At 33.4% G+C, this 20,851-nt stretch overlaps 1 protein-coding gene across 3 annotated transcripts in view; it reads right to left on the bottom strand.

Annotated features, from left to right (window-relative positions):
- The window catches only part of dachs (unconventional myosin-IXb-like dachs), a 141,148-nt gene that overhangs the window by 14,011 nt on the left and 106,286 nt on the right, over positions 1-20,851 (bottom strand). For 2 of the 3 annotated variants that reach the window (XM_088233082.1, XM_088233084.1), the window contains 3 exons: positions 15,019-15,152; positions 11,424-11,538; positions 5,789-5,991 (listed from right to left, as the gene is read on the bottom strand). In XM_088233082.1, the coding sequence (XP_088089208.1) occupies positions 5,789-5,991; positions 11,424-11,538; positions 15,019-15,152 (452 nt within the window). Of the gene's footprint in view, positions 1-5,788; positions 5,992-11,423; positions 11,539-15,018; positions 15,168-20,851 lie in introns of all 3 variants that reach the window. The other variant, XM_088233083.1, reaches the window with a different exon arrangement.

Below are 20,851 nucleotides of genomic sequence, written 5' to 3'. Positions count from 1 at the left end.
CTGATTTTATTTCATAAATCTATATTTTTTTATACTGTGTTCAGGTGTTTTGTTTTATTATAATTGTTTTTCAATATTATTTTATACTTTGCCAAAGGCGTAAGCCGTCGAAATAAATAGGCACGATGCGAATTAGTATTTACATCGATGAAACAACATTGAAAAATATTATATTTAGCAAGAAATATTCTTGTCAATATTTAGGAAGAAATATTGACAAGAATATAGCGTACTTATTAAAAAAATGTATAGTGCTTCAGATGGGCTATTGTTTGTAGGTTATGGGTAGGTAGTAGGTACCTACACAGGTAACAGGGTGGCGGTGGCGGGCAGCAGGCACGGGGCACGGGGCGCGGGTACCGGCCCGAGGTCAGCCACAAGACACGTCAATGGCTAAAGGAAAAAATACTGCCTGCTCCAGAAGTTAAGCTTGGGAGGCTTTTTGTTCCCCGGGCCCCAGGCCCCCTGTCTACCTTCCATTTTAGGGCGGGAGATGCTCCCTTCCCCGCCCCACCGCAGTCCACTCCCAGCCCGCCAGAAATTCTACTTTCGGTTTTTGTCGCGCACACTCGGATACTTGGTCCACTGCAAGTGCGAAGACGCAACGGAAATAACATTTTGTGTATTGATTTACACAAAAAATCTATCGATAATTTAATTCATAAAAAAATAACAAATAATTTATAATATATAATATTTGACAGTACTCTGGTTCATAAATGGTGCGTACCTACCGTCGCTAAACAACGAACAAAAGATATTTATTTCACCAAAATTATGATGTCATTGAAGCTTGAAATTTTCCTACACGATACATACAAGTTTTGAATTAATTGTCATATTTAGATGCAGCTTGTTTTAGTAATTTTCTTTTCTTCTTCCTGTAGTTTACCGATTTTACTTTTGATAGAAGGGACCTATATTTCGAAAATTAAAACGGTATTTCAATTGCCAACCGACCCTTGGCTTATGAGGTATCTAGAGATATTTAAATTTGTCTACTCTAAATAGGGTTATACTGAAACAGGTAGAGCAATTCGTGTATCTAGAAAGTAAGTTTATTAAGGATTTAATGACTGATAAAGTTATTAAAAGGAGGGTGAGTATAAGAAACAGGGTGAAGGGTGCATCTAAATCAACCTTGGCAAATAAATGTTTGTCGCAGGAGGCAAAAAGTGATCAGTTCACAAAGGAGTCCTGGTATTGACATTTATGTATAAAACCGAAGTATGGCGTTGGAAAAACAAGGATGAAAGTAGGCTGAATGCTGTCGAAAAGCGACCTCTCGGGTTAATGTGTGGTTAAACTATGCACGATAGGTGCACAAATGTCGAGATCCGTACATATTTTGTAAGGGTGAAATAAGCATTATTGACAAAATTATGAAATTTTGCGTTGGTTTGGATATGTAGAGCGAATGAACAGCAGAAGAACGGCTAAAAAGATTTACGATGCGAGTGTTGGTGGATGCAGAGATAGAGGAAGACCGAGAAAGACATGGTATGACCAAATCCAATAAATACTTGAAGATGGACATGTCAAAAGTCGGCGTGATGATTTGTTGTTGTGTTGTATTCTGGAAATAATAAGTTAAGGGCTTTTTTAATTGCTAGTGAATGTTTGGATGTTATTACGATAAGTAAAAGTTTGTTTTTTACAATCGCCACAAGGCACTTACGTGCCTGTAACGAACTGAAATACGTATTTCACAAACGCATTCTAAAGTGAGTATTGAGCCAACAATATCTGCACATAGCCGCAGCCGCTGCCAGAGGAATCTAATGGAAATCGTGAGAGCACAGAACGGTAGAGATATATCTCGCTGTGAGCTCGTGACGAGGCAACTCCAGAAACCGGTATTACCCTCCTTCCTTCTTCCTCTCACCCCCTTCTCTTTCGGTAACCCGAAATCTTTCGGATCGAGATCGGCTCATTTCGTAGGCTTCATCGTCATCATTTTTCATTCACACGTATACTGGTGATTGCTGCTGCAGCCGTACTTTGCATCTAGTTTTTGCGTGAACAATTTCAAAACTCATGTCGTAACATTATTGAACCGTATTTGAGTTACAGATTCTCATATTGAATGTATCATTTCACCCGTTTGTAGCTGCAGTTTTGGCGTACCTACATATATTGTCGAAACGTGAGAAGATTTCTATTCACACGCGAAACTAAAAGTGTGGTGAAGGTTTATGATAACTAGGTTACCACAACACTCGGTTATAGTTAGACAAATTCAAATAATTTTGAAACAATAAAAATAATGCGGTCTTTTGTATATAGTTAGATTGTACCATAGAATTAAGAATAGTCCAGAAGGAGCGTAGAATCATATTTGAATACATTTGACTGTGTCCAATAATCCCCCCATTTAGACACACTTTCGCCGCGCGCATACGTTAAGTCGCCGGGTAATGTTGCTTGAGGGAATTTTTTTTAAATCATAACACAAATGTAAGGTAAAAAAAAGCAATCTGTTAATTTCTCTAAAATTTTATTGTGCACGCGGAAACATTGATTGACACAACAGATTAGATAATTAAAGGGTCATTTAATAAGAGTAATTGAATTCATGAACTTTGAACTTAAAATATAAAACAAATTTTATTTGACACAAAACGGATATATTTATATCATGCTAAATAATATTTGATGTTTTAAAGATAATGTCGTTTAAATGTCCCCCACGGCGTTGTTTAATCCGAGGTCTAATTTTCATTAGTTCTTTTATTAAATGAGCAAAGTCGGGTAAAAAAAATTCTACCCCGGCAACACTACCGAAATTTTCATTTTGTTTCTTCGACTCTCTGACAGATGGAAAAATAATTCATTTTTTAAGTAATTCATTTGCTACTTAAACATTCGTTTGTTAATTACACATGCAATGTGATGCCATCCTGTTTCTTTAAGATCCTAGCAGTATTTCTACACTTTAAAAGAACACAACACGGCATAGTTGAATTCAAATCAAGAGTTGCGTATTGAGCGATGTCTACAAAGAAACTTATAGGGCAAAACGTTAACCTATTCATTTATGAGTAGTTAAGTCGCCTTCTGTTTGATGTGCGTATGAGGTTTCTGGACTATTCTTAATTCTATGGATTGTACATTACACAATTAGCTAAATTCTAGATCCACATTTAAGAGAATTTCGTTGATTAGATGGTGTCGTATCATCTATCAGAATCAGACTTCATATCGATTAAATACAGGATGAGTACTTTTCTGTTTTTACCATATGTTCTGTTAAGATTCTCTCCACATCTACCAGACTTTATGAATATATTTCATGTTACCCACTTTATTTGGAAATTTTATTTTCCGATTGTTTTAATGACTATTCTGTCCGCTAATCGGCTCACCTTATGGCGAGAGTGTTTATGCACGCAGCGTATGAACTTTTAAAGCACACTTCGTGTTCATCTATTATGAACGCATCAAAATGTTGGCAATACGTAATAAATTTTACTCCTTTTAGCAGGTCATTAAATAAATTGTGAGATCACAATCACTACTTTTCATATTGTTATTGTTTAGTAGGTAGGTAATCCCTGCGATATGTACCAACACTAGTTTGCTGCAGTGGCGAATGGTGATTTTATTTATAGGTAAGCTATAAAAAAATATAATTAATTTGTACCTACATAGAAGGTATATAATATAATGTAAGTAATATATACTATACATTGATGTTTTTCTGTGGTTCTGTGTGATACAACAACTATCCATGAAATCAACTCAAACAATGTAGCTTCGTAATATATTTTATTATAAAGATATATTATCCATTACTTTAATACATATATTCTAAATAAATAAATAAAAGCACGATAAATTCAGTCGATATTAGGTATTCAATTTAAACGTCAACTAGCCGAATCGCTCTAGAAATTTATAGTGCTAAAAACGGCCGCGTCGAGCGCTATATGTCCTTCAATATGACGCATGAAAATAATTATGGTCTTTTGTCAAAAGTACCATCTCAAAGAAAAATAGCCCTTAAGAAACAATGTTTGAAATACTGTTTTCCAAATCAAGAATCTTCAAATAGTTTGTGTAATCTGCAAGTTTAATCTAGGAGAAAAACCCCGCACAGGGGTTAAGACATTCAAAATATAGTATACTTATTTGTATGAAAAAACAAGCTGGAATAATCAGCTAGTTTCTTGGCTCACCGCAGGCGCTGCGCGCGCTTTATTAATATTTACATTTGTATAAGGATAAGAATACAAACGGTGGAAATGATTTAAAATAAATTGTAATTATTTATTTGTTTTTCTGTAAATAAAGTTACAGTAAAAAATTATTATGGTTAGTCAAATATAATGGTAAGCTGCGCATAATCGCTTTTATTCACGGTTCGCCCCTGGTTTGCTGTTACCGCAACTTTGGACAATATTGTATCTGTTAACATTTGCTGGTTATCCGGACTTGGTAATAAAATACAATAATCGACCTACATACACCTAGGTGTACTGTGTATTGTGCACGTAATACAGGATTTACGACACACAATGGTTAGGTTCGAATGTCGTTGGAAGTGAAAGTTAATTCTGCCTCAGGATAAACGATCAACAGAATTCTGATAAGATGAAGTTTAGTGTTATTAATAATAAGTCGTACCGATCTTGGTAATTTATGGAAAAAAGTATTCAAGGACGTTTCAAGGAAGTTGCTTTGGACTTCAGGAAAATATAAAAGAACAATTTGCGAGTTTTTTGGATGACAGACTGTTTTTTTATGTATAAAATTTATATTTGAAGCACTAACTTTGTGGTTATTCATTATAATAAAATAAATAGAACAACTTTGTTTTTAACCACTAATTTTTATTTTTCACCGACCGGTTTCAAAGCAAACAAGCTTCTTTGTCAAGGTTTACGTAACTAATGTATTGATTCCTTTTTATTTTATTTCTATCATGTTCACTAAATACTACACGTGGACCCAATAAATCAAGTGGTTTTTTCTTACATGAATTAAATAATGAAAGTAGGCTTAATGCTGTTCAAATGCGATTTCTCAGGCCAATGTGTGGTAAAACTTTGTACGATAGATGCACAAATGTCAAGATCCGTACATTATGTAAGGCTGAGATAGGCATTATCTATAAAAGCATGAAAGGAACTCTGCGTTGGTTTGGACATGGGGAGCGAATGGACAGCGAAAGAACGGCTAAAAATATTTACAATGCGAATGTTGATGGATGCAGAAATAGAGAAAAGACATGGCATGGTCAAATCCAACAAATACTTAAAAACGGACATGTCGAAAGTCGGACAAATCGGGGCGCGTGCACGAGAAAATGTATGAATGTAGAGGAAGCGAGATATGTATGCAAAGATAGAGTGACGTAGCGTACTATCCTCTCTGACTACCCTTACGGGGAAACGCCGAGACGGTTTGTTCTTGTTATTGTAAAAATAATGTAGGTAGATATACATTGTATTTTAAACAACTTATTTTAATCTAATAAAATAATTACTCATCGGCAGGACAAAAAATATTTACTTCCTAATTTTTTTATTATTTATTTTACAATTTAATAAATCTAAAACTGCAAAAGTCAAGTGGCTCACTTGACCCTGTGATTGGGTTCAAGAGAGCCATTCGATTTTTACGACTGAAATGTAACTCTAGTACAATAAATTATTAGCGATCGTTTAAATTTTTTAATAGGCAAATATGTAACATTTTTTTATCAAATGAGCTGGGTCAGCATCGTTTTACGTTCAAGCGAACCCGTTCTGCACTACATAAAGATGATTCAACAAAAAAAACTTACATAAAAATGATTGGCGTAAAATTTGGCCTGCAAACACTTGATGACAGCGTCCTCGGTCAGGGGGCCCGGGAGGTGGGTGAGGTCGGGCAGGTGAGCCACGCGGGCCGCTCCCCCCACACTGGGCGGGATGGGGCCCGCGGGGGGCGCGGCACGCACAGCGGGCGCCTCGCCCCTGGCGCCCTTCATCACGCCATTGGAAGACTCTGACAAACAAAATCAATTCATATTAGCCACAAAACTATGTGATTGTACTGCATGTTTCCTGAATAAAAGAAAATATAAATAAATAAAAATATTTTTATTTGTCTTTTTGTTGATTTTTTTATAAAACGTAACGTTTAATAATAATTTTAAGACGAAGTATCAAAATCCAATTTCGAAAATCTTTGAATTTCCTCAACTGACATCGTCACAAATGTTATAAACAATTTACCATTCTTGTAAATGTCCCTAGCTACCGCACCCGTCACACGTCGAGCTCTCTATTTCATGTGCCAGCATTTCGTGCGAACTCTTCCCAGATCTCTCCACTTATACGTAAACGTAGAACTAAAGCTCGTGAATATAATTTGAACGTTCCCCTTATTGATCCGTTTGATTGTAACAAATTAACATTTAAAATGCGCGTTTTAAAACAAACTTTTTTGTCTTATGCCTAGTTTCTATAATAAAATCTTATTTTATCTCTAATTCTTAATATTTTATATATTTTTGACACATCCATTATAACACCCACTCACCCATCCTCTCACACACTTACACAAACACGCTAGCATGTATTTCTGTGAATATCTTTCATTCTTTTTTATTCTCTGTATATTTTATTTGTTTTTTTTTATTACATGTATTACTGTTGATATCCCTAATAAATGAAATAAAAAAATAGTAGAAGACTAGGTATTAAGGCAAAAGTGCTCGACATGTGGTTTAGATTAAGGTTTAGTACCTACTTTATTGAAATGAAGGATTATATTGATACTTCATTTATCACATAAAATCCATATTATTATTTCTCTAGAATTTAATGATTGCGTCTATCGCTTATACTTGCGCATAGGAATTTGAATTTTATTATCGTGGTATTAATGCTAAATCAGGATCATTTTCGTATGTTTAATGTTGTCGCTCTAAGCTTCGAACGGAACGAGAAAACAATAGTATAGAAGGTAAGATGAAACGCTTTGTGTGAGGGAGAAAAGAGTCTAAATTTCTCGCTCATAACTTCAAACGGAACGCAGAAATAAAACTGTCAAAACATGTAGAAAAAAACACAAAACTTTAAAAGAGTTATTGAAGTGAAAATGGAAGAATGTACCTACTTAGTGTTCGGTATTCAAATAAATTTTATTAACTACTAGCGGACCCGACAGACGTTGTCCTGCCCGAACGTTGGCTCGCCTGCTATTAGCTAGTTGAACAATCATTTTTATCGTAATTAAATACACACGTTATTTATTTTTGCCGTTTTTGAGCTATTTATTTATTCGTAATAAGCGTTAGTTTTTAGTTTTATCTCTTCATAAGATTGCCTAAGAGGCCTCGCGGTGCTCAAATCAAAATCGTGCCAAAATCACTACTGAAAAGAAAAATGTCTGATTGTGAAGTAAAAGCGTGAAAAAACTGTCCGTATAAATGGAAAAAAGACTTTTCATTGATAAGTAGGTACTAAGATACTTGTTTATGATTGAATTCTAAAATTAAAAATTATTAATGTTCAAATAAAGAATTGAAGTAGGTACCTAGATACGTGTTTATGGTTGAATTCCGAAACATCAATGAATTTTTTGAAATATAAAATTCTTTTTGCAACTGTCAAACTCTGGCCTACTTACAAACAGTGGTGCATTTTGTGTAAGAATCCGTTTTTCAAAAATGTAACAAAAGTCAGTTAAAATAATTAAGGCATTACTAAAAATCCATTAAAAATAAGTCGATATCTAGAAATTGAGAAATTGTAAGGAAATTAATCAATTCAGTATCCATTAAGTACAATTGTTGCTTGTAAACGTTAAAATTCAAACTCTTTTAATTTACAAAAAAACAACATCCTCCAAATTTTTCAAAATATGCATTTCAGTCGAATGCAACCCTGCAAAATCGACGAAAGCACATACATGCTTGTAACTTTTTTCTACTCAACATATTGAAAATGTTATTGTTGGTAAACCTTGCGAACGTGAATTAGAAAATTTTGCAAAAAACCGCACGTAAATCTGTCGAGCCATTTTCGAGTTTTCGCGAGACACGACACGGCGATTTATTTACATGTAAATATATATATATCTAGATAGAAGATAGAAGAATAGATAGATAAATAAAATATAGAAAGATAGATAGAAGATTTGTGTTCTTTATATTATTTTGCCCTAATTTGTAACAAAACACTATTTGAATGTCAAATTGTATTCTCAATTCTCAAATTGCATTATACTGCGATGCTTTTTTTCAATTTACTGAATAACGCAATATATTTGTATCATATTTGGTCTGCATTTCCTAGCACACGACAGTCGGCGATTTCCGAGTGTTGATTGTTTTTCGAGGCATCGTTTATAAGTCGACTGCTCCAAGGAAGAAGGCAGTAACTCCGAAATTGAGGTTTTTGACTTACTTCCATTTCCGAGAGTTATAAATCACTGTCTTCCTTCCAAGAAGACGTTCATTACTCTATCTCTTTTAACTTGGTTAATAAATTAATATAAAAAAAGTTGTATGTCAAAAAGCAATTTTTTTTCATGGAATAAAGAAGTAAGTTGATTTACTTCCTTACTCTCTGGGAATTATTTTTCGTCTATGGTTGATGATGGGTTGAAGAGACTGCATTTGAACTACATGCTGGAGCTGAGCGAACTGCACTGATCTTGTTGGGCTGACTGACTGAACGGGTTGACTAACGTTGGCCGTGTCCTGTGGTCTCTTTATTTATTTACGATGCCCTCTGATTTCATGTGCAATACTCATAGAGTTGCATTATACGTATATACATACGGGATTCGATAGAAAATGATGACATTGCATCGTCGATCATTAGCCTACTTCAGGTGAACTAATTTAACACGTGTGTGTCATCGATTATGGACTATGGACCCCACATAGGTACCTATATTACTTATACAAAAAAAGAACAAAAACATAACGTCAACTAGACATTTGTGAAGCAGGTGATTGGTTTGGGCGAATGAGACAATTCATTTTACTTCTACCCCCCTCCACTATCCATTTTTTTATTATTGCCTTTTTGATATTTTTTTCGTTACTAATTGTTTCAATGGACAGTGGAAGTAGGTCATAGATTTTTATTGCATAATACTAAAAATCCCTTTGTCCAAAAGTGGAATTAGTTTTCATTTGACGATTTGATAATCTAGTGATTATATTATTGTGATAGTGTTGTATTGTTAGGGGATGCTTTAGAGCATTAGTCGTAGCGTATCAGCAATCATTAGTAATAAACGTGAAGGTAAGAAAATAAGACTATCGTCTTATGCTTCAGGCGCTAAAGTCTAAAAAAAAAAAGTTGTACATTTTATTTAGGTATAACATGCGTTTATTCGGCGTATTAATATCTTGGAAAACAAGCTACGAGTAGCAAACTAAATGCCTTCAAAATTTCAAACCTCCACACGTATGTATTAAATTCAAAATAAATATCTACATATATTATGTTCAACTCAACAAAGTGGCAGGTTCTTCCGCTCTCAAGTTATTACATTTTCAAATTAATTTATAAAATGACTTGCAATTCGTGTTGTGTGTACCTACTACCTACTACCTACTACATACTACATACATGTATTAATATGCTGAATCATTCTTATATTAAACGATAACGGTCTTTATTTTTACACCATTCTCACACAATTGGATCAATTTCATTTGTAAATTAATGTGTGGGAACATAGAAATATAGAGAGAGCAAAACAGTTAATTAATAAAAATATTGAGATGATTGAAATATGCGAGATACAAGTATTTTTCTCATTCATATAATATTTGTTTATTATGTGGTTGCGAATTAGGTGGGTATGCATTGTTAACAATGTTTATTGTCACAACATCAACATCCTTTTTACCCACAACCACTGTTCACTTCCCACCTTTAGTATCCTTTGATCATCCGCCACAATTTACTTATGTAGTGAATTGCGCGTTTATTTTGTTGAATGTGTGTCGCATCATAGACTTTGTTTCCACCAACCACCAGTGTTCAGCTCCAGATAAGGGGCCTGTCCTTGTGTTGGTCCCGCTCACAATAGACCAGTCGAACCACCGCAATTCCATCAAGAACGAACCAGGTTAGTTTCATCCATTCCTAATCCATCTCATTCGTTGGGGTTGTGACCGATTGACACTGCATATCTCATATCGAGGATATTCACTTATTTCATTAAAACTAAAATACAGTTCACTCTGCTAAATAATATCGTAGAAGCCCTAGGGCTTCGCCCTCCGCAATTTCTCGCCCCGCGTCCGCGTGGGAATTCGTTTTCCCACCATTATGGAAATGATACAGTATTTTTAGTAGACACAAGGTATAAGAAAATAATAATAAAAAAGTAAGACCAATTTCACATTTCATCTTAGTTTATTATAAATACAGGAGAGAGGAAAAAAATGACTACTAAAAAGGCATATTATAAAAATTAAATAAAAAGTACACAAATGGGAGAAGACATGGTATAGTTCCAACTCTATTTCCTCCCTTATCTCTGTTTCCATGAACATTTAGATTTATTACTAAAAATTCACAACCAACAATAATTCATAATAATGCCTATGTAGGCACATAAATTAGTAAATATTTAGTTAGACATCTTACAACAGAGATGAAGAACATATAAAAAAAGGTAATATAGAAGTCTAGGCATCTACAGGGCTTATTATGACCTGTCATTGGCTGGTTTAAGTGGCCATTTTACACACTGTGTAACATTCACCATTCTGCCCATATATTGTTGATAAATCCACCTGGTCCATAAAGAAGTATAGAAATTGAAAAAAATAACATTTTTAGGCGTTGCCTAGTATGTAGGTGAAATACTTAAATTAGATAAATCTCACCCGCATAAATAAAGGTTTCAACTCTTTAACTTCACAAGCATCAAGAGATGAACAATTTAAAGGAATATAGATGTTCGAATATGGGCAGAATGGTGAATGTTACACAGTGTGTAAAGTGTCCACTTAAACCAGCCAATGACAGGTCATAAGCCCTGTAGGTGCCTAGACTTCTATGTTACCTTCTTTAAAATGTTTTTCATTTCTGTTGTAATATGTTAATGTTAACAGCTCCCTAGGGAGTTGAATCCTGTGCTTGTGTGCAAAAATTTGGACAAACTCAAAATATTGTAAATATTCAGTTTATTTGATTTTATTAAACTGCCCCCCCGCTCTTCTACTCGTACAATTTGATGCTTATTTTCTAGCATAGTTATTTTGACTTGCTAAAAATACCAAAAATACTGAAAGGTTTTGGTAAATCATTATTTAACCCTAATATTAATTTAAAAATATTTACTCTTAAGGTGTTTTTATCAATTCGGGACATGGAAATAATCATGTTATTACGTTTTTCAGATAAAAAAAATGTTGCTGGAAATAATCTAATAAAAAAATAAAATATTCCTATCCTCACCTTGAGGTTGATTAGGTGCGTGGTGTAGGGGAGGCAGGGGTGCGGGTGTGTGGCGAGGGGGTACGGCGGGCCCCCCCTGTAGCTGCGCCCCTAGACCAAACCCCCCAACCGGAATCTAAAACAATACAACATAATGACATTCAAAACAATTACAAATATCAGACCTTATTAATTTTGCTATTTTACAGTTTTAGATTAGTAAATACCTAAATAGATGCACTTTTAGTTTATTGTAAATATACTAAGTTACTTTCTTAGAGTAATAACCTTTTATTTAAAAGGATAATTCGCTAAGCCCCTACTTCGAGGCTTGTCAGCAGGTGGGATAGAGGGGATATGGAAGGAGGTAATGAAAAATACACCACAATACCCAGACCAATTGAGAAAAAAATATTCCTTGGATTTTTTTTTTAATTTGAAAAATTTATTTATAAACCCTTACGGATTATTACATACATTTTACAAAAACAGTATAAACATTTTTCATTCATAATCTGTTGTTCAAAATAATATTTTGTACATCTTTTAAAAAAATTGACTGAGTCTTTTGTTTAGTTTTGTCTGGTAGTTTATTGTATAATTTCAGTCCCTGGTTCATTAGTCTTGATTGTCCTTGTCTTTTTTTAGAAAGTTGTATATGGTATTTGTCTGATATTCTCGTATTATGTCTATGTTGACTACAATTTTTTACAAGTTTTAGTTCTTCGTCTACAATTACATTAGTGGCTAATTTATAGATAAATTTTAATGTTTCTAGTTGAAAGAGTTCAGTTATATTTAATTGCTTAGTTTGTTTAAAAAGTTCTCTAGTTGCAGTTAGATATTTTTTTCTTGCAACTGACGGGATTCGAACGCGCGGCGCCAGTTTCACAGTTGGCCGTCTAACCAACTGCGCCACGGTGCCTGTCCTAACAGAGAAAATGGAGAAAAACAATTATATGATTATTGACTACAAAGTTGGCTACAGATTACAGCAATACATCAGGCCATAGGTACTAGGGTAGAGAATTGGGAGCGCTAACCGAAATCGTTCGTTACACGTTTGTTGTTAAACAAAAAATCAAACTAAAACTGAACCGAAAATTTGGAACCCTTTTGTTCTATGCAATAGAGCTTAGGGGCTTCTCTAGAGAATTATTACTCTGAGGTTACTTCTTTGAAACTCTGGTTTTGCCTACGAAGCCTATTGCCGTTTTATTTTATTTTAATAATAAGTAGGTAATAAGGCTAGATGTTAAATATCGATGTGTTTCTATAATATGTACTATCTTACAAAATGATATTTTACAGGAGTAAATCATTTTAAGTTCAAATTAAAATATTGCAATGCAAATAGTTACATTCCGATATCGAATGAATGACTTTTTTTGTGAAAATGCAACGGCAGCGTATACAGGTGTTTTCCAAACCCTGTCACATCCGAAACCCCGATGATCAGTATGGGCAAGAAGACATATTAGTATGTAAAAAAAAAATTTAGAACAAAGAAAATTTAAAAAAATAAAATAATAAAAAAAACAAATGCTTCTGCAGGGGAGAATTGGGGGGAGCGCGGACGCGCGGTTGTCGGCACATCAGACTCCCCCTCCTCCCTCCTCGTTTCTCCCCTGCAGAAGTAAGCAACCATTTGTTTTTTTTTATACTTAATTTTTTTAAACTTTTATTCGTTCTAAAAAAATATTTTAATGTGCCAATATGTCTTCTTGCTCATACTGATCATCGGGGTTTCGGATGCGACAGGGTTTAAAGAACACCCTGTATGTAGCTTTACAACTGATTTAATTATTTAGGATTCAAACAGATGTACAGGTTAAATGATTATAAATAGAAATTATAAAAAAGGTACATGTAAAAATAGTAAGGCCTGCCATCCAATAACAGGTTTTTACTCAATTATATTAAAATAAAGCGACGACGGTTTTAACTATATAAATAAATAAATATGCCTACTATAAATTAAAATATGTATCAAAAGAGGGGATAGTGGGAAGGAAAAGAAGGAAATCGATTAGGAGTGATGGAGGAATAATGAAGGAAATTAGGAATGGAAAGTTGCATTTGATTTGATGACGAGAAATAAAGAGAAAAAAAGACAAAACGTTCATTCTCTGTTATTCTGAATCAAGTCAATTAGTTCTCTTATGTGCCTATTATGTGGAGTGTTAAATATATAGAGACTATTAAAATTCTTGTTAAATGCTTCACATATACGAGGGATGGTAGAATGTTTCCGGTGATTAGTTTTAATGTTAGGAATATAGAAAATATCAGACAGTCTAGTTGGTCTGGAGGGGACACGGTAAGCAAGTAGATTAATTAGTTCTGGGGAGTCAAACTTATTATTTACAATTTACAATTTACAATTTTATAAAGCAGGATCTGATCAAATATATCTCTTCTGTGTGTCAATGAATCAAGGTTATGAAATTATTTTAAAGAAGCTATATAATTTGGAAAATGCAAATTCAATTTGCATTCTACTTATTTAATGTTTTTTTTAAAACTCTCAATTCCATTAATATTCAATTTATAAACAGGAGACCAGATGGCAGTGCAATATTTAAGATGGGGGCGTTCGTATGTTATGTATAGCAAAAAAAATGTATATAAGTTTTTAAAAGATTTACACAGCCGCATAAGAAATCCAGTCAATTTTGTATGCCTTGTTAATTATTGATTCCATATGACTATTGTAATTTAATTGTGAGTCCAAAATAATTTCAAAGTCACGTATTTAGTTTGCTTCTCTAATTTTATTTTTGTTTATCATAATATAGGTATAATTAATTTTGTTTTTATTTTGAGTGAAAGATATTTTTTAACATTTAGAAACATTGATATAAAGTTTGTTTTCCATACATTCATTTGATAAGTCTCGTTGTCATTTTGCACAATCATCTCTACACCTAACTTTTAGGTAAAAAAAAATATCGTCAGCATAACAAAGATAATGGGCATTTTAAATACATAATTAAATATCATAAATGTAGGCATTAAATAAAAGTGGCCCAAGGTGTGATTCCTGTGGTAGTTAAGAAAAAGAATAACATGTATCATTTATGAAATATATTGATTAATAAAAAATAAATAAATAAAATTATAGTTAAGAAAAACACTCAAATGATATTTTGCAATTATCTTCCAATGAGAAAAATATAAATGAAATGCAATTTGGGCTCATTTTTTGTGTTAAGGACACCAATTAAGCCAACATAATTACAACTTAACAGTTGAATTGGAGTTCTGACGAAGAGACGGGTACGTCTCGAAACCGGTAGACATAGAAAAGTCGGTAAGTGGTTATATACAAAAATTCAATAATATTTAGTAAAATGTTTGACGACAAAGACAAATGCTTAATATTAATAATAAAAAATATTTACTCTTAAGGTGTTTTTATCAATTCGTGACATGGAAATAATCATGTAATTACATTTTTCAGATAAAAAAAAGCCCTGTCTAGACTTCCATATTTCTTTTTCTAAAATGTTCTCCGTCTCTATTTTAATTTGGCAATGACTCCCCTGGGGTTGAAATCCAGTCTTTGTCATCAAACATTTTGACGAGCCTCAAATATAATATAAGCGTTTCTGACCTGAGGGACGGGTGCGGGCTGCTTTTGGGGGGCTCCTGGCCCCACGTGAAGATGATTCCTCAAAGTGACCAGTTCGGTACTGAGGCTCCTCAATCTCTGCTGGAGGTGGACCGCCTCGTTGGAGGAAGATGCGTCTGAAACACAAAATTCTACCCATGTTTGTTTTCGTCTGCTCAATCTTAAAACTACATAAGTAATATGAACGTTAAATCAATGTCAATAATTTTCAAGGAAATATCTATAAAAAACTATCAAAATTAAGTCAATGTCATTTAGAGTCTCAAATTAAAGAAATAATTTACAATTTTATCCATTTAGGAAACTCGAGTTTTCCGAACAAAAGTTAAAATAATTACAATTTTTTTTAATTTGCACTGGAATAATTTATTTTATTTATTTATTTCAATACGGCATTTCTGCCATTTCCATATATGTGGTTTAAAGAGTGCTTAAAAATAAAAATATATAAAAATCGAGTATGATATATTAATATACTAGTACTATACATATTTTATATTACTTCAAATACACACATATTTTAAAGTAATTATACAATAACAAAATACAATAATCAATCAAATTATAACTATTCCAACCCAATCTGCTGAAGTTGATTTGCTCTTTTTGATAAAAATATGTTGGTCACTTTATTTTTTAAGTTAGGCAATTTTTTAATGCACGCATATTGAAATTTTATATTGATTCAATCGATAAATCTGTGTAAAACCAGCTAGGAAGTTCAGTGCTACGGGAAATTGGATGTGAAAAATGTTTTCTTGCACGCGGTAAAAGTTAGAGAGTTTAATTGTACGCCAAAGTGTATAAAAATGAATGTATAAAAACATGTATAAAAATGATTTGAATCAACTACTTTAAATAACATCACAAGTTTTTTTTAATCAACAGTGATAGTATTGCGATAGATTTCCAGCTGTCAGGAAGCCAACCCCCCACAGAACTAGTGACGTCACTCGCGGAGTAATTAAAAAATTACGTAGGTAACATAAAAAAATCATAGCGATGATAATACAATACATAAAATTAATTTGAAAAAGAATTTGGTTTAGTTTGATACTCGATTAATAAATAAATAAAAAAAAACACTAAACTTCCTCATTGTAATCGCTTAGTGGAATGTATCAACGATTCGCTTAATTTTATTATGTTTTCATTCGGATTCGCAAGGTTCCGGGTTTGATTCCCGGTAAGTACCAATACAAAAATTACATGTTATTTTTCCAAGTCAGCCGTAATGATGTGCTATAATTTACTACTGTACTGTTTACTACTGTAAATTATAGAAGGGGTAATGCCTTCAGTAGCTCACTCACAAATAACTATAGACGTGCTAATAGCGACGTGATAACAATTTCTCACCATGGTTGTTTATCGTATTCGCGATCATAATGGAACATCCGTAAACACCTAATATTAAATGTCAAAATATTTACGTTTCGCGACGTATAATCCTGCTGCGCAATCACATATTTGAATTTCACCGGTGTAAATATGAAAAATAATCCAAAACAGCTATTTTGATTTATTATTTATCATGCTATTTATTGCATTTAGCCGGCGGTCGGCAAGCCAAATGTCAAGAAAAGCAGTCGCCGTAGTAATTGTAATTTAATTTTCACTTTTTTGTATTAGATATTTCTTTACTTTTTTGCAAATGCTATAAATTGTATGGGTTTTTATAGTAAACGCCGAGTCTTCGCCAATGAACTGTATTTATTTACGAGGAAAACAAAAAACGAACCGACACAAGCGTTGACTTAGAGATTACACACGCGTTGACTTATGACTGCGATTATTGTTCATTGTGATTGCTCAAATGCTTTGCATGTTTTTAAGCACGTTGATAATAGTTATTTGTGATTGAACTACTGTCTGTTGTGGGGCAACAGAATCGAAAAAAAATATGCAAACGATGCCGTTACATCTTAACTACGCAGATGTATTTCAAATTTAGTTAAATCTTTTAAAACTTATGTATACTTTAATTTTTTACATTTTTTTTTAACATTTTTTTTTTTTTTTTTTTTTTTTTTTTGCACCACAACAGGCCAGGAGGCCTAATTACAGTGGTGAATTACATCACAGAGCACCCAGGCTTGAGAAAAATCACAGTTGTAATTTTTTGTGTTCTCACCGGGAATCGAACCCGGAACCTTCCGTGCGTGAGTCAAGCGTCTTGACCACTACACCACGGAGGCCGCCAATTTAATCTCACATTATAAATCTATGAAGTAATAAAGATACATTCTCGACTTTATACTCATGTGCAAAAGTATATACTATTTTGCGCAGGTATGTTTCCTGACTTTGGAACGTAAGGCATGCCAGAATTCCCGTGTTGTAAATAACCCCGTCCGATGGCTACTATCATTATTTATATATGTAGGTATTAAACGTACCTACAAATAGGTGGTTGAGTGTAATAATGATGTGATAATAATAAAAGTACCTAGGTATGCTAGCTGCAGGTAGGGCGTCAGCGGCGGCGCGGCGAGCGGCTGAGGGGTGTCAGAAGCGACGAGCAATGCGCGGAATGTCCGGTCACGTCAAGGAGGTACCGAATTAATCATATTATTACGGAGATGATGCTCGCAGCGAGATCATTGAAGCAGTGACTCGTCAAAGATTGGAATTCTGAATTTGCACCAGTCAAAAATCAGATGAGATATTAATTATCTTTAAAATTCCTCATTAAAAATTTTGCGTACTACGTTAGAGAGATATAATATTATAGCGTTTCTTGAACCTATTCTATAAGTTTTCATTAAAATGTTTACGTATAAGAAAAATAATGGTTAATCTGGTGAGTAAATATTTAATATAGAATCGGAAAAATTGAACGGGGATATTCCCATAAGCATTATTTTTAAATACACCGAACAGAGTTTAGTCGAACGAAATTTAGTTGGGATGTTCATACTGATAGAATCTGCGACAGATTAAGGTACTGGCTTAAAGTCATTTGCGAAATCAAAATCATGCTACCTTTCAAAACGTTAAGATATAATATGTATATATACCTCGCTCATTGAATCGATTATATCTATACTAGTGCGTGTCTTACTGCGATTGGTCATACCTTCCTGTCTCACCTGGGTAAAATTTATGATATTCACATGAGACTGTTAACGGAGATTGTCCAGAATAACATAATCCGTGAGGCGGTACATCATTTAAGTGTAGGTGTATATTTGAAATTCTGTTATGTCCTGCTGGTAAAACAACTTTGTGACTAGAAGTTGATTGCAGATCACTCTGTTGATCCGGAATATAAAAAAGAGTTTCTCACACCCACAACACTAGATAAAAAACTAAGGGTTTCCTGGTCGTTCCCCGAACTACTAACTACTTCAGAGAACGAACATTAAATTGCGTTATTCCAAGGGTCTTCAATGATCAACCGCAAACCATTGTTAACATCGAAGATCTTTATTTAAAAAAAAATGAACTGAAAAAATATCTGCTTAATACTTTATATTGATTGTTAAAGGTAATAAACAAATGTATTTAATATGTAAGTGCGTTAAATAAACCTGTTCTAAAAAAATGTGTCCCATAAAAAAGTCTTCATACTTAGTTGGTAGTTAATCTTAATATGTTACTAAAAATACTAAATAAATGCTATTCAGCAGCACTGAACCTAAGAGTAGGTAAATGAGTGAAATTGTGATGAATCAGTAACTAAACTATTTAGAAATTGTAAATATAAAAGTGCACAGATGCGTAAAAGTTTGTCTACTCTAAGGCCGGGTTGTTTGAAAAATCAAAGGAGATAGCTGAAATTTTGAAAAAGTATTCATATTTTCATGCAAAAAAGACTGTTACAAAAACTTTTGATTTTTAACTATTACTACTGATCAAACAACCCGGCCTTAGTTCGTCAGCCGAGATTTTTTTTACTGAACTAATATGAAGATAAACAGTTGAAAATATTTAAATATTTTTATCTGCTTTAATAATTTAAGTACGGTTTGAACGTTCTACTGGCTCGATATCTGGCTGGGTCAATTAAATTATTCGGTGTTGAATCTATAGCTTTTGCAAGCTTTTTACATAATATGCATATATTGAGAAGTTGCGCTTCGAAATTCAGTATGCATATACGAGTAGTATATAAGTATGACAACGATTTTAATCTTATTGTTAAATGTTTTCTATAATACAACCGCTGAATTCAGTCATTTCTTTGACCATTGAATGGTAATCTATCGTTAGTTATTTGGTACAGGCGGTGGGTAAAAAAAGTGCCAAATTGACGGCCAACGGCAAGTTCAATGACTGGCAGAGGTACTCTCTGCACTGTGTACCGTGTTTTGTATAGCGGCGGTACTTGTATCGAGCATTGTGCGGCCGCAAGAAATTATACTCGTACATAGAAGGGGAAGGTTTGAGATATGGCGTATTTTGACCTTCTACGTGAAGGTAGTAAGGCTCTACTTCGGAGGTAAAATAATTGTGCAATGTATATCATCGTGTATTAACACACTACATGACACTTTAGATATGTATATATAAACATATGCCTGATAAAAACGCGCTTAAAAATACTTTGCAGAATAAATATAAGTTTACAAATTGATGAACCGATATCCATAATATGTAAATAAAATCGTGAGATGGTCAAATTCAGTATTAGTTTACAAAGATTAAAACAAACTTAGTATGTAGTTATATGTAAATACGAGTACGTTTACGTAAAAGGTGCAACACATGCGTTCTTATTTATTAAAACAAAAAATTTAAGTACAAAGAGTAAGTACTTGAGCCAACAAAAAAATAGACTGGTCAAAAAAAAGAGATTGGTCAAAATTTTGCAGAAAAAACCATAAATATATATTAAAGGATACATACATAAGCAAACATAAAATATTATAAAAAAAAACAATTAATTAAAAATAAAAGCTGTTTTTTAATTGGGAGATAAGGATTGCACATCACTAATACTTTTTTTAAAAGTAACATTATGTTATACGTATCAAATGATGAGGAAAATGTGGGATCAGATAATGAGTTTGGAAGGAGAGAAAAAGAGGAACCAAGGAAAGAAAAAGGGATAAAAAATTATTATAATTTATTTTTTTTAAAGAAATATTTGCGTTCTTATGATTTACTCAAATATTTAATTTTGAGGGCCATTTTCAACGAGTTGTAAATAACTTACTGTTAGAAAATGGAATCAAGTTGAGGTAGAGTGGGATTCGAACCACAGACCTTTAATCCGTGAGTCCGAGACAATAGCCACAGGACCGCAACCCGATCAGATCCGATCCGACCCGATCCGATCAAATATATTTGATAAAAAAAGCAGTAAAAACTCAAGGAGGTCAGGATTCTGGGGATATATAATAATGTTTCAAGCGTTGCTTGAAGGTGGCTTGAAAGATATTATTTGTTTACTGAAAACAAACTAATTGTTACGCAATAAAGGTACTCAAAACAGATGACAAATATATTTATGGTCAGTTACAAGACACGCTAAGCCAATGTATATGTCTTGTCGGTGGAGATCCTTTGCAAAAAAACGTATAACTGCACTATTTATCTAATACTGCTAACTTAACTATAGGGAGCGAGAAAAAAATACACAAAATAAAATAGAAATGCCAAAATTAAAATAAGAAATAGATGCAAAATATGTATAAACTGTTTTCATTCATACATAAACGCCTGACAGAATAGCCACTCTCTTATTTTGCCCTTGTCTCTCTCGGTAGAACCATTTTTAAAACCGGTTGTCAACAAATTGAATATAACCGGAACCACATATTTAAGTATTCTTTTTCCATATTCGAAGCATGCATTTGATGTTTCAATT

This window comes from Micrasema longulum, unplaced genomic scaffold (assembly GCF_059751315.1).
Source record: "Micrasema longulum isolate JH-2025_06_02 unplaced genomic scaffold, ASM5975131v1 h1tg001055l, whole genome shotgun sequence".
Classification (NCBI taxonomy): Eukaryota; Metazoa; Arthropoda; class Insecta; order Trichoptera; family Brachycentridae; genus Micrasema; species Micrasema longulum.
The sequence above is the reverse complement of the archived record's forward strand: the minus strand, read 5'-3'. Positions and strand labels throughout refer to the sequence as shown.